Source organism: Vanacampus margaritifer, chromosome 17 (assembly GCF_051991255.1).
Source record: "Vanacampus margaritifer isolate UIUO_Vmar chromosome 17, RoL_Vmar_1.0, whole genome shotgun sequence".
NCBI lineage: Eukaryota > Metazoa > Chordata > Actinopteri > Syngnathiformes > Syngnathidae > Vanacampus > Vanacampus margaritifer.
This window is the reverse complement of record NC_135448.1, coordinates 18,811,585-18,823,442: the sequence shown is the minus strand read 5'-3', so window position 1 is coordinate 18,823,442 and position 11,858 is coordinate 18,811,585. Positions and strand designations below refer to the sequence as shown.

General features: G+C 41.5%; 2 protein-coding genes across 2 annotated transcripts; both read right to left on the bottom strand.

Annotated features, from left to right (window-relative positions):
- Positions 1-478: 478 nt before the first annotated feature.
- slc52a3-2a (solute carrier family 52 member 3-2a) lies at positions 479-4,862 on the bottom strand. The gene is made up of 4 exons (XM_077549019.1): positions 4,428-4,862; positions 2,071-3,059; positions 1,643-1,766; positions 479-1,094 (listed from the first exon to the last, which is right to left on the bottom strand). Exons 2-4 carry the CDS (start codon positions 3,042-3,044, stop codon positions 885-887), a joined length of 1,308 nt encoding a protein of 435 aa, XP_077405145.1. The 5' UTR covers positions 3,045-3,059; positions 4,428-4,862; the 3' UTR covers positions 479-884.
- Positions 4,863-4,971: 109 nt separating this feature from the next.
- On the bottom strand, positions 4,972-11,331 carry slc52a2 (solute carrier family 52 member 2). Its single transcript, XM_077549018.1, has 5 exons — positions 11,059-11,331; positions 9,776-10,360; positions 9,121-9,430; positions 8,770-8,893; positions 4,972-7,701 (listed from the first exon to the last, which is right to left on the bottom strand). The coding sequence occupies exons 1-5, from the start codon at positions 11,186-11,188 to the stop codon at positions 7,492-7,494; spliced, it is 1,359 nt and encodes a 452-aa protein (XP_077405144.1). The 5' UTR covers positions 11,189-11,331; the 3' UTR covers positions 4,972-7,491.
- Positions 11,332-11,858: the final 527 nt, after the last annotated feature.

The following is an 11,858-nucleotide window of genomic DNA, read 5'->3' as shown; positions in this document are numbered from 1 at the left end:
ATGATTTGAATTTCAACTAAAAATAATTTGAATCGGTTAAATTTAATGCTGTGGCGTTAGGACACAAATAAGGCCAGACTGTAGACACACACAAAAAATCACGCTCGCAGTAGCATCTACTCTTACTAATACAATTTCAATGGGATCTGCAGAGTAACACTGCCACCTAGCGTTAAAATCCGGTAACACAACAAATGTGCCTTTGGAAATTAATCGTGAATTTTTGCTGGAGATTGAGAAATGTTTTTATTTATTTTTTATTTTGTGCGTGTGTAAAATATGAATATTTGTAATGAGAAAAATAGTAGAATTATTAGTGTGTGTAGATTTGGAATGATGTGAATCAGTGAATAAATGTGAAAAAAGAAGTGCTTAATGTAGAATGAACCGTGTAACTGTTGTCCATTCTATTTTTAATTATTAAAAAAAAGTTAAATTCTCAAACAAAATTAATAAAAAATAGTCATATATTCGATTTCCATTTTCAAAACAAAACATCCAGTTTAATTCCATTTTAAAAAAAGTTCTCTGGAAAAGCTTCTAGTTTCTCTATTTAAATTTTAATGTTCACTTTTTAATTTTTTTAGTCTGCTCAGTTTGATCCGCGGTGCAGGAAGATCATGAGATATAGAAATAAAAATAAAAAAGCATGCACCATTGCGCCATTCACATGAAATTGTTCTGAAATGTATGTTTTGTATTTCATTTTCACATCAATTGAGTTGCAAACAGTATTAGAAAGAGAGCAGCTGCAGTACAACATCGCTATTTACACCTCACAAACAAAACGTAACTTAATAATTCAACATCACATTTGCTTTCCAAGGAGGCTCAATGTCCTGTTAGCATGTAAACACAGTTAAAACAAAAAATCTCAGGCTCCTTCATGGACACCGGGTGTTGCAAGGGTCGCCCGATGCAAAAAGGCTGTACACGCTGACCATGGGAAACATGGCGACAGCACCCAGCAGGGAGCCCAGCTGCACCACCGCTCCGCACCACAAGAGGGCGCTATGGCCCTCGTCGCGCAGGACCACGCCGATGATCACCTTGACGTAGGACAGAGTGAGGACGAAGACGATCCACGCCAGCACCTGCCGAGTGTGAGGAAACGTATACGTCATGTTCAACAAGGGTTCACTGGACTCCGAAAAGTATGAAGGACCAAAATTGCCAACATTAAAATGTAATAAATGGATGAATAAATTAATAAAACTGAAAATAAAAATGGATATAAAAAAATAGTTAAAAAATGAAATACAAAAAATGTATTAAAACAATATATATATATTTCCATAAATAAAGTAAAAAATAAAAATTAAAAAAGAGATTTAGAAAAAATAAATAAATCTAAAAATAAGTCGAAATAAATACAAAAATATGCAAATAAAATTACTCAATCAATAAATAAAAACGCTGCGCCCAACCCAAGACACGCTTAGGACCGCCCCCTCATTTGAATTACATTTCATCCTGACAGAGGGTCTGCAGCATGAAATAACTAAGGGTGAGAGCAGAGCGTTTTTATTTATACATATAGTTCTTATATTTTTTTGCATTTAGTTTTTATTTCCATTTATTTTTTGAATTATATTTTTTACAACCGTTTTGGTCCTCCATAATAAAGATTTCCTGAACTCACCATGATGACGCTGCCCCAGACGTCATTCACCAATAGCGGACACGGACTCAGGGCGGCCATGCTCATTATAAAAGCCCCCACGCCGCTGCCTACCAATGTCAGCGCCCCCATCAGCCACAAGGATCTAGTCATAAATGAGATTATGCTTTTAATAAATAAAAAGCTTCCCAGGTGTCTCTACATCGGCATATGCATCACAGTCGAGAGGTCCCGGGTTCTAATCTCAGCTCATGCGGAGTTTGCTTGCCCCCCCGCCCCCATCCCTTGCTTGAGTTTTTTCCGATGACTGTCTTCCTCCCAAATTTCAAAACCATGCGTGGTAGGTTAACTGAAGACTCTAAATTGTCCAAAGGTGTGACGGCAAGTGTCGGGCAGGTGCAAGGGAGCAGCAGGTTTGATATCGATAGCGACACCGTGCTCGTACTTACCTTATTGGGAAAAACATGGCGATGAAGCAGGCCAGAGGGTTGGAAACGGCCGCCATGGTGGCAGACAGGTGATAGGCGTTGTTTCCGTACGGCATGCACGAATACGACTGCACCGACGGAAGCACCACGTTGGTCAGAGCGTTGGTCCACGCCAGGATCCCGAAGATGTAAAACACCTGCATCCAGCTGTAGGTCCCAACTCCAAAGCGGCTTTTGGGTCTTGAGGGTCTGTACGGCTCCATCATGGGCTTCTTCTCCACCCAGTTCTTATCCTTGACTCCATTGCTGTATTGGCCTTTGGTCTTCTCCCTGGCAACGGCGGGGTGATGGTTGAGCAGGACGAACGCCAACAGGCACACCAGCATCATGGCACTCAGGAAGTAGAAGAAGATCTCCGCTGAGAAGTTGGCCGGCTGGTGCTGAGCCCGGAACGTCGGGAGACCATCGGTGGCGTTTTGGCCCTGGGTGCCGTTGACGCAGTGAACCACACCGACGCCCTGAACCAGCGCCACGACGGCCGGCAGCAGGCCGCTCACGCCCTCGCCGATATAATAGGTGGTGAGGTACTGAGGCTTGAGGCGCATCATGAAGGGGAGGAAGGTCACCGAGGAGGTGCAGTCCACAACGGCGAGGGAGAAGGTGAGGACGAGCAACGCCACGCTGCGGGGCGCCCCCGCTACGACAAGCGTCTCCTTCCAGAAGAAGCTTAACAGGAAACTGGCAAGCGTTCCCAGTGCGATGATGATGTAAACGACCGCCGTCTCGCTGAGGGCTCCCGGTCGGAAACGGTGCATCAGGGTGACGAAGAGCGGGCCCACGTTGGCCATCTGGATGAGAACCGAGAGGTATGATGGGAGGTACCAGCCCTCGGGAATCTGGGGGACTATCAGGGGAAGCTCCACCCACAGACCATTAATGGACACCCAGGAACCCATGCCGAAGAGGCACGCCAGAAGGTGGGTGAGCGCAGACATGGCCCAGCTTCTTTTCTACAAGGTAGAAGGTTTGGAGTTAGTCGTGCTCAGAACAGGATTTGGATGGAAAACCAGCAAGGACGAGACCCAAGCTCTGGTACTAGGCAGGGTCCTAGATCAGGGTTGGGCAATCCAGGTCCTGCAGGTTTCGGCGCTTTCCTTCTTCCAACACAAGCTGATTCCAACCAACAGGATCTTTATCAGGCTTATGCAGAGCTTGCTGATGAGCGCATCATCAGCTGTGTTGGAGAAGGGAAACCTCTCAAATCTGCAGGACAGCGGCCCTCGAGGACCGGAGTTTGACACCTTTAAATGTTACCCGTTTTAAAGTATCCTATTCGGCAGGGGTTACCAACTCCGGTCCTGGAGGGCCCCTGCCCTGCATGTTTTATACGTTTCCCTCCTCCAAAACACTTGATTCAAATAATCGGGATTGTTATCAGACTTCCGCAGATCTTGCTGATGAGCTGCTCATTTGAATCAGGTGTGTTGGAGCAGTGGTTCGCAACCGCGGTCCACGAGTACAGCTATCCAGCCTGTTTTCCATGTCTCCCACAACCAACACAGGTGTTTCAAATGATCAGCTAACTAGCCAGCTGTGCACGAAGCCTGATAACGATCCTAATCCTCAGATGTGTTGGCTATGGGAGACATGGAAAACAGACCGGATAGGGGTACGCGAGGGCCAGGGTTGAGAACAAGTGTGTTGGAGGAGGGAAACATCGAAAACATGCAGGATAGGGACCCTCCAAGACTGGTCTGAAGATATAAGTAGCAACATTTTTATTTTGTTTTTTTGTGAATTAATGCGTGACCTGCAGCAGGAAGTGTTTTGATGCCAACTTTACGACAATTGTCATAGGTTAATTTTTTACTTCATGTAGTCGTGCATGGAGTACAGAACATTTATTTGGAAATTATTAAAAAAAAAAAAAAAAACTCGTTGCGCACGTGTCTAAGCAGTCAAGTGTGAGTTAACGTCAACATGACTTGCTATTACATAAAGTGGGAAACATGGGACTGAATGCATTGTTTATTATTATTGAGGCTTTACAAGACTGAGAGGATCAGACTTGGCCAGGGTGGACTTGAGACATTCCGGCCTCCCTGTGGTCTTCATCCCCACCAATTGCACTTGCATCCATAAAAATAAAAAATTAAAAAGTTACGTAAAAACTACAACAGCATTGTAATCTAATCATTCGGGGTTAGTACAATTAGTGAAGCATCAGCGGAGCCTTTCATACAGCAAAAGGCCAAATTCCTGTTTTTCCTTAATCAAAAAAGTGGAAGTAAGAATTGCAGAATCACTTGACCTGATGTTAGAACTACAAACACCATAAACATGGGTGGTATATACATGAAGGCAAAAGGCATACTCACAAGTTGTCCGGATGTCGTGTTTGGAGCGAGTGACTGAAGCCCGAAGTCCGGGATTAAGAGCCTTCTCGCTGAGAGTGGGCGTGCTTGCGTGTGTTCACGCTCATCCAGCCGTGACACGTGCTGGGTTTTGCTGATCACAATGTTTTTAAAAAGCGCATCCGTGTGACGCCTTCAGGGGGTGGGGGGGGTGTGGGGGTGGGGGCATCACATGTTGCCGTTTGCCACCACTTTGCCTGCGAGCCTCGTTTTTGACTGAACTCATTGAGGTTTGGAACAGAACACACACGGGCTCATTCATTTGCTAGAATTGCACAAGATGACGAGATCATGCAAGGGAATAGCCCACTGAATGCCAATTAATAATAATAATAATAATAATGAATGTTATCTTGTTAAAAGCAAGATGGATCAATTTCATTGTGCAAGTGTACCAATTATAATGGCTGTTGAAAATGTGACCATACTCTGGAGGATTAAAAAAAAAAAAAAAAGTTTAAAATATATGTCATTCATAAATCGGCTCAAATAAGACACTGTTGGACAATTGCCATTTAACAAACTTTTTTTAAAATTTATTATTACATCAGTTGTCATACATACTCAACAATACCGGTAATCTATTTTACCAAGCAACATATTTTTTTCCATAATAAAAAACAATTATGTGATTAAAAACAAAATATCCTAACCTCTAACAGACACTTGGTCTCCGAGGTTAATACAAGCTAATATTTAGAAATATGTTTATCAAAAAGTAAAAGACTACAAACCCATGTTTAAATGTCAGTTGTTGTTGTTTTAGCATTTAAATAAAAAAATAAGCAGAGGAGCAGTGTTGCTTTTGCATCAAACATACTTTTTGGATGGCCATAAAGTTTAACGTTATTTTCTTCAGGCCATTAAACATTTTTTTATGAGAGTTTCGTTCCAGTCCACTGAACCCAAGGTTGAACTTTCTGGCCATAATTCCAAAAGGTTTCTTTGGCGCAAACAACACTGCTCATCAAAAAAAAAAAAAAAAAAAAAAGTAAATAGAAAACAGTCTACTACCGAAAGTGAAGCACATTAGTGGCAGCATTGGGGGCTGTTTTTTTTCTTCCTTCAACTGCAACAAGAATCAGTGTTACTACAAAACAGTTTGACTTCTGTGAGAAAGCAAAACAAAATGACAAGAAAAGCCTACAAGAACAGCTCAACTTTATTTTTGGCTTACTCAGAGGCACTTTAAAGTAAATGTTAGCAGATGCGTGCCGAGTCGACCTCCCGTCTTGAATAGATAACTTTTAATCGAGTTGAACTTCAACATGTATGTCACACATTCACATTAATGGTGAGGAAAAAAATTGCAAATGATTTATCTTGGTCTCACTTTGTTTATATCACAAAATGTAAACTTTTCGTACGTCTTCATGACTTTGCTGTGTGACAACAAAAGAGTAATACACACACCAGCCATGTGATGTTACACATGTTACGTGCATTTAAAGGCAAACAAGAGTCCGATTGATAAGAAAGGCAACAAAACAAACATCAATCACAATCACAAGAGGTCGGACTCGCACCCAAAATCCCGATTTGCTGTTCCTATTGACGTTGGTGACAGAGTTCCGAAATGATTCATTCCTTTTGCAAAAAAAAAGAAGCCATCATCCGCCCAACAGATGAAAAATCCAATTTGTTAAAAATGAATTTACTTAATTACATATTAATGTATCTACACCAAATGATGGGTTACCAAATCAACTCACAAAGCCTGACAATCATATTTGAAAACTTCTCGTACTCAACACTTAATTGCCAAAACTTGCCAACGTTTTTATTTTATTTTAAATAGCGTACGTTAAGCAGGATGAAGCTCCGCATTGTGCCTAAAGAAAGGCATGGAGGACCAAAACTGCCAAAATTCAAAATAAATAAATGACTAAAAGTGAAAATAAAAATGCATATGAAAAATATAATTCAAAAATTAAATCCCCAAAAAATTTTGAAATAGAAAAAAATATATATCCATAAATAAATAAAAGTAAAAATAAAATAAATAAATAAAAAATTCACCTCAGTCCTTGACAACAAGTCGAGGTGACAGTGGTCAAGATTGTTGTACATTGCTGGAGCTCTCCATGCAAGCCAACGAGACTTCCTCGCTCGCCATTAAAAAGCAGTTTGCAACAGCAAAGTCCAACCCAAGGCACGTTTAGGAACGCCCCCTAATTTGAATAACATTTCGTCCTGGCAGAGCGTCTGCACCATGAAATAAATAAATGTGAGAGAAGAGCGTTTTTATTTGTTGATTGATATTTAATTGTATAGATATATATATATTTTTAATCTTGTTTTTTTATTTTGTATTTATTTTTTACTGTTGTATATATATATTTTTTTCTCCCCCCCATTTATATTTAGGATTTAATTTTTGAATTATATTTTTTTAATATCAGTTTTTATTTTCACTTTTAGTCATTTATTTATTTATTTAGTCATTTACTTATTTAGAATTTTGGCAGTTTTGGTCCTCCATATAAAAAGGTAGAAGCCGGGTTGGTTATTGCGTCTTTTGTGCCCAAATCAGGATCCAGCGTTCATTTTTCCACGACCGCGCAAATCCCCATTCGAATCACCAGCGACTTGTGCACAGCCCTATTAATTACAGTACAATCAATGCTGATTTAAAAACAATGTATAAAAACTGAAATTCCTTCTTAACATTAAAGCAGCACAAGCAATATTTTTTTGTTAAAAAAAAAAAAAAGAAAGAAAGAAAAAGATGGCAGCGGGAATTCCTTTGAGAAGATTATGAAACACTGAAGCAGATTGAAGGGTGAATCAATGAAGGGTAATGGGGGGGGGGGGGGTCGTGTCCCTGAGGAAATAGTGTCACATGGTCCAATGTAAACAACTGCACAGGTTAAATTCTCATGCTTTTTACAGCACATAACAGCCCCTTGGCCAGCGTGCGGCAACACAACACTCCCACTGTCATCGAGCACTTTGGACCTCTTGATGCTTCAGAACCACCTGATGCTACATGCGTAATAATACATATTTAAAAAGCTCTTATCTGGCTTTAATGGCATCCGTTGACGCAGTCCAGTCCCCGCTCAAAGACGTTGTAGATGTTGACCAGCGGGAACATGGTGAGAGCGCCCACCAGCGAGCCGGCTTGGATGGCGATGCCGCACCACAGCAGGCCGGCGTGGCCCGCCTCGTGCAGCAGCGTGCCGATCACCACCTTCAGGTAGGAGAAGAGGCCCGTGAACATGATCCAGGAAGACACCTGGCGAAGAAGGCACATGCAGGTTACTCATTCGCAAAGGATCTGAATGTTTAACTACTTTGTAAAAATTTATTTTACCCTTCAAAACAGTTTTTTTTTTTTTTAACATGGCGGCTAACGTGACATGTTTCGTGTGATATGACATTTAATGCCACACAACCAACTTAACTTAAAAATTGAGTGCAATATAATGTAACAGACGTGTGCGTAGGGTTCAATAACGATGTTTTCCAGAACTTATTTGCTCCGTAGAAGACAAAATGGGACACAGTTTGTCTTCTTATTGTCATCTGCTTAAGAAGCCTAAAAGGCTGAATGGAAGCAGAGTGCGCAGATTATCCAAGAATTGACAAAAAACTGACACATTGAAAAAAAAAAAAACTAATTTAGATTAAATTCACAAATATACAAAAATAACCACCAAATAATAATAATTCAAATAAAAAAAATATATATAAGAGGAATGAAAAATAATAAATTAAGTACATTTAACTCTGTCAGTTATGTGGTTTCTCAGTCTAAACACTAGGGGGCAATGTGTTAATGGAGTACATATAGTGAATAAGAGATGAAGAAATGAGAGACATAGCTACCTTAAAATAGCTCCACATCGCAGTGTGTTTTGTCAGCATTTTTTCAAGTCTGAGTACAGACGTACAGTATCATCACTGATAGGGCTGATTGATAATAAAGAAAATATTCATCACGAATATATTGGTATTAATTGAAATCACTATTAGGACAATGTTAAATTTTTTGGTACAAAACAAGAAAATATTATAATTATGCAAGTTCCTTTTGGATAAAATATGTTATTTTAAATAAAATAAAAAGTTAGCAAATGTATCAATTTAAACAACTCAATTAGTTGTTAATTTTTACGATTATGCTGATTTTGTAATTGTGGAGTGTAATAATTGAAAACGTAATTGAATTTCAATTAATTGCACAGCCCTAATCACTGATACGGATCCTGGTATCCATAACTAAAAAGTCTGTGATATTGTTGTTATCAAAAATATGGTTACCAACTCCAATAGGATTTCAGATGAAAAAATGCTCGCTCACCACTAAGACCACACCAGCAGTTTTCCCATGCAGAGGCGGACACGGACTGCGGACCGCCAGAGCCATGAGGTAGGCCGCAAAGACCCCGCCTGCCAGGGACAACATACCGAGACGCGTAGAAGACCTGGAATGCAAAAAACGTTAGCTCAGTGCACGTGCTGGATTCAGAGAGTCCAGATGAGCTCAAGAGTCAAGTTTAAAATGTACTCTTTTAACATCATAAAATATAAATAACTGGTTAATTATTACATTTTAAATATTTTTGTGTGTGTTTTCACCTCATCTATGATTCACCTGCACCCATTTCAAAAATCAACGCTACATTTGAGCACTAAAACGTGCCCACCTCACCTCAGGATGACAAACATGGCAAGGAAGCAGGCCAGTGGGTTGGCAATGTTGCCGAGCACCACCGAGAGGTGGAAGGTCATGGTGCTGTACGGCAAACAGGTGAAGCTCTGCACGGATGGCAGGACGCCGTTAGTCAGCGCGTTGGAGATGGCGAGCAGCGCCAGGAGGTAAACATTGTGCGGCGTCCAAAACGTCTGAGCGGGCGGCGCCGGCGCCTCCTCTAGGCGCACCTCCTCCTGGGACGACGGCGAGCTGCCGTTGCCGAGCGGGTGCGTCTCGTCACCACTCTTAACCGTGGCGTCCAGGGTTCCTACATATTTGAAATATGGAAATTGCTTTCTTTTTATAAATTTCCAGTATTTTCTGTTGAAAAAAATCTTATAATTCTCACTAAAAAATAAATAAAAATTTTAAAATTAATTTAAAAAAAAAAGTAAATCGTATCGTAACCATGCATAGTTGCATATTCAATTATGTAACTTACATAAACCTAAAAAAATTATTTAAAAAATCAACTTGTATATTTAAATTAAATGTATATTAATATTAGCAAGCGCATTCCTTTTGCGGACATAAATAACTGTGCAGTCTTAGAAATAATCCCCCCTCCCCATTTCCATACTTGGAAATTTTCAAAATATTTTTTTCCCCATACTTTCAATACTTGCGTATGATCCCCGTGGGTCGTCAGACGGAGGCGGGGTGGCTTCTTTCGACGCCGTCGGCCGGCGCGTCAAAGCCAAGAAGCTCAGTGCGGAAACCGACAGCATGACAAACAGGAACCAAAAGAAGTTCTGCGCCGGGAAGTTCTCCTTAAGGTAGTGTGGCTGCACGGTGCCATTGACAACGGGGCACTCTAGCTGGCCCACGCCCTGCCCCAGAGCCACCACGCACGGGAACAGGGCGCTCAGGCCCTGCCCGACGAAGAAGGTGCGGATGTACTGCGGCGGGTAGCGGAACATGAAAGGCAGGAAGGTGACGTTGGACGTGCAGCACACCAGCGACAGCACGAAGGTGAGGAGCAGGAAGGGCAGCGAGTGCAGCTGCCCCGCCACCATCGTCGTGCGCGACCAGAAGATGGCCAGCAGCACCGATGCCACAACCGCCAGTGCCTGGATGCAGTGGATGACCACGCGCTCGTTGAGGCGGCCTGGCGCGCAGTGGTGCGTCACCGTCACGACCACTGGACCAACATTGCCCAACGCGATCAGGACTGACAGGTAGGCTGGTAAATTCCAACCTGCAACCACAACACAAGACTGCTCTGTTTTTTTTTACGTCCTCATACTGCTACCAATTATTTAAAAAAAAAAATGCACTCACATACTCAAGTAACACTGACATATATTAACTGTCTGGCTACACGTAATTATATGTCTTTTTTGTTGTTGTGGAAATTTGATGTATCAAAAGTGTCAGTGGTATCGGTGCTTGGTTGGGGAACATCGGTGTCGATATTCAGGCTTTTTTATTTTATTTTTTTCATTGATCTGACAGCCAATACAGGATCAATTTAAATCTGTGTTAACTTAACTTGTGTTAAGAGACACTGCTGACCCTGGGATTTAACTCTCTACAACGCATGTTTTTGTTTGAAATTAAAACTAAGATAAGTGAAAATTTGACATTTCAAATATTTGGAAATTTGGGAAAACTTTATTTACCATAGCAGTTTACCGTCGTGTTTTAATTTAGTTTTTTTAGCCGCTTTTTCTGACCGTCTCAACCATTTCATGTACATGTTAGCAGAATCGTAGTATGCTATTTCGGTATGAATTAAAAGCAAAAGCGAACGATTATGTTGGTGTCAACCGCTAGCCGGCTAATTGCTAGCTTGTTCTAAAGTCCACCGAAATATTTCATGTCAATTCAACCGGTGAGCAAACTGCAAAGTCTTGTGGCTAGCCGAAGAGAGAACGCCAAGAGACGACCACTGACCTTCGGGCAGCACGCTGACGATGACCGGGAGCTCGACCCACAAACTATTGACGGAAATCCACGAGCCCATAGCGAACAGCGCCATGAGGCCGTGGGTCACCGCATCACTGCTCCACCAGCCCGCCGACATGACGCCGTCGACTCTGGCCCAAGGAATGGAGAAGAAACCACCGTGAACAAACGAGGAAGCGGTTCAAGCTACGGGGTTTTAAAAACGAATCACCGGCAAAGCTGCGCTTCGAAATGAAGCAATGGTGGACACTTATCAAAGAGTTCCCGCCCCTTGAGATGCCTTCAAGTACTCTTCGGAAAATAATGGCAGCTTCCCTTTCCACACGTTCGCGGCTGTATGAATGCAAAGTTATCTTATGTATGCTTTCCTTGAATGAATATTGAAGAACCCAAGTAACACAGTTATACCCATAAAATATATCTAAGACCTTAGTTATCATTGTGTTAAGTCAATTTTTTTCCGAAAAATATATCCAGTATTTTGAGAGGATTGAAAGCATCGTGGTTGGTTGGTTGATAAGAGACTGTTCGTTTCACAACCATGACAACCAAGGAGAAAGGAAGATCAGATGATAAGTTTCGTTCACTTTTCATCTAAAATCTTACTCGATGCGAAATGTAATTTGCTCACATTTGCGCATTAGTTGGCGAATACAAATACTTGTATAAACATGACCTCGAGTGACTGGGCTAGTAGCTTGTGATGCAATCACTTGATAACATTCAAATGTCACTGCAAAGCAAAGACAAAACAAACAAACACGTTGCTTAAACTCACAACGTTTGTG

Excerpts from the sequence above, each read along its gene's own strand:
- slc52a3-2a (XM_077549019.1), bottom strand. The coding sequence starts at position 3,044 with ATGTCTGCGCTCACCCACCTTCTGGCGTGCCTCTTCGGCATGGGTTCC. Across the intron at positions 1,767-2,070 it reads GCCATGTTTTTCCCAATAAG|ATCCTTGTGGCTGATGGGGG; the intron begins GTAAGTACGAGC and ends ATTTATGACTAG. Across the intron at positions 1,095-1,642 it reads TCTGGGGCAGCGTCATCATG|GTGCTGGCGTGGATCGTCTT; the intron begins GTGAGTTCAGGA and ends CACACTCGGCAG.
- slc52a2 (XM_077549018.1), bottom strand. The coding sequence starts at position 11,188 with ATGTCGGCGGGCTGGTGGAGCAGTGATGCGGTGACCCACGGCCTCATG. Across the intron at positions 10,361-11,058 it reads CGTCAGCGTGCTGCCCGAAG|GTTGGAATTTACCAGCCTAC; the intron begins GTCAGTGGTCGT and ends TTGTGGTTGCAG. Across the intron at positions 8,894-9,120 it reads GCCATGTTTGTCATCCTGAG|GTCTTCTACGCGTCTCGGTA; the intron begins GTGAGGTGGGCA and ends TTTGCATTCCAG.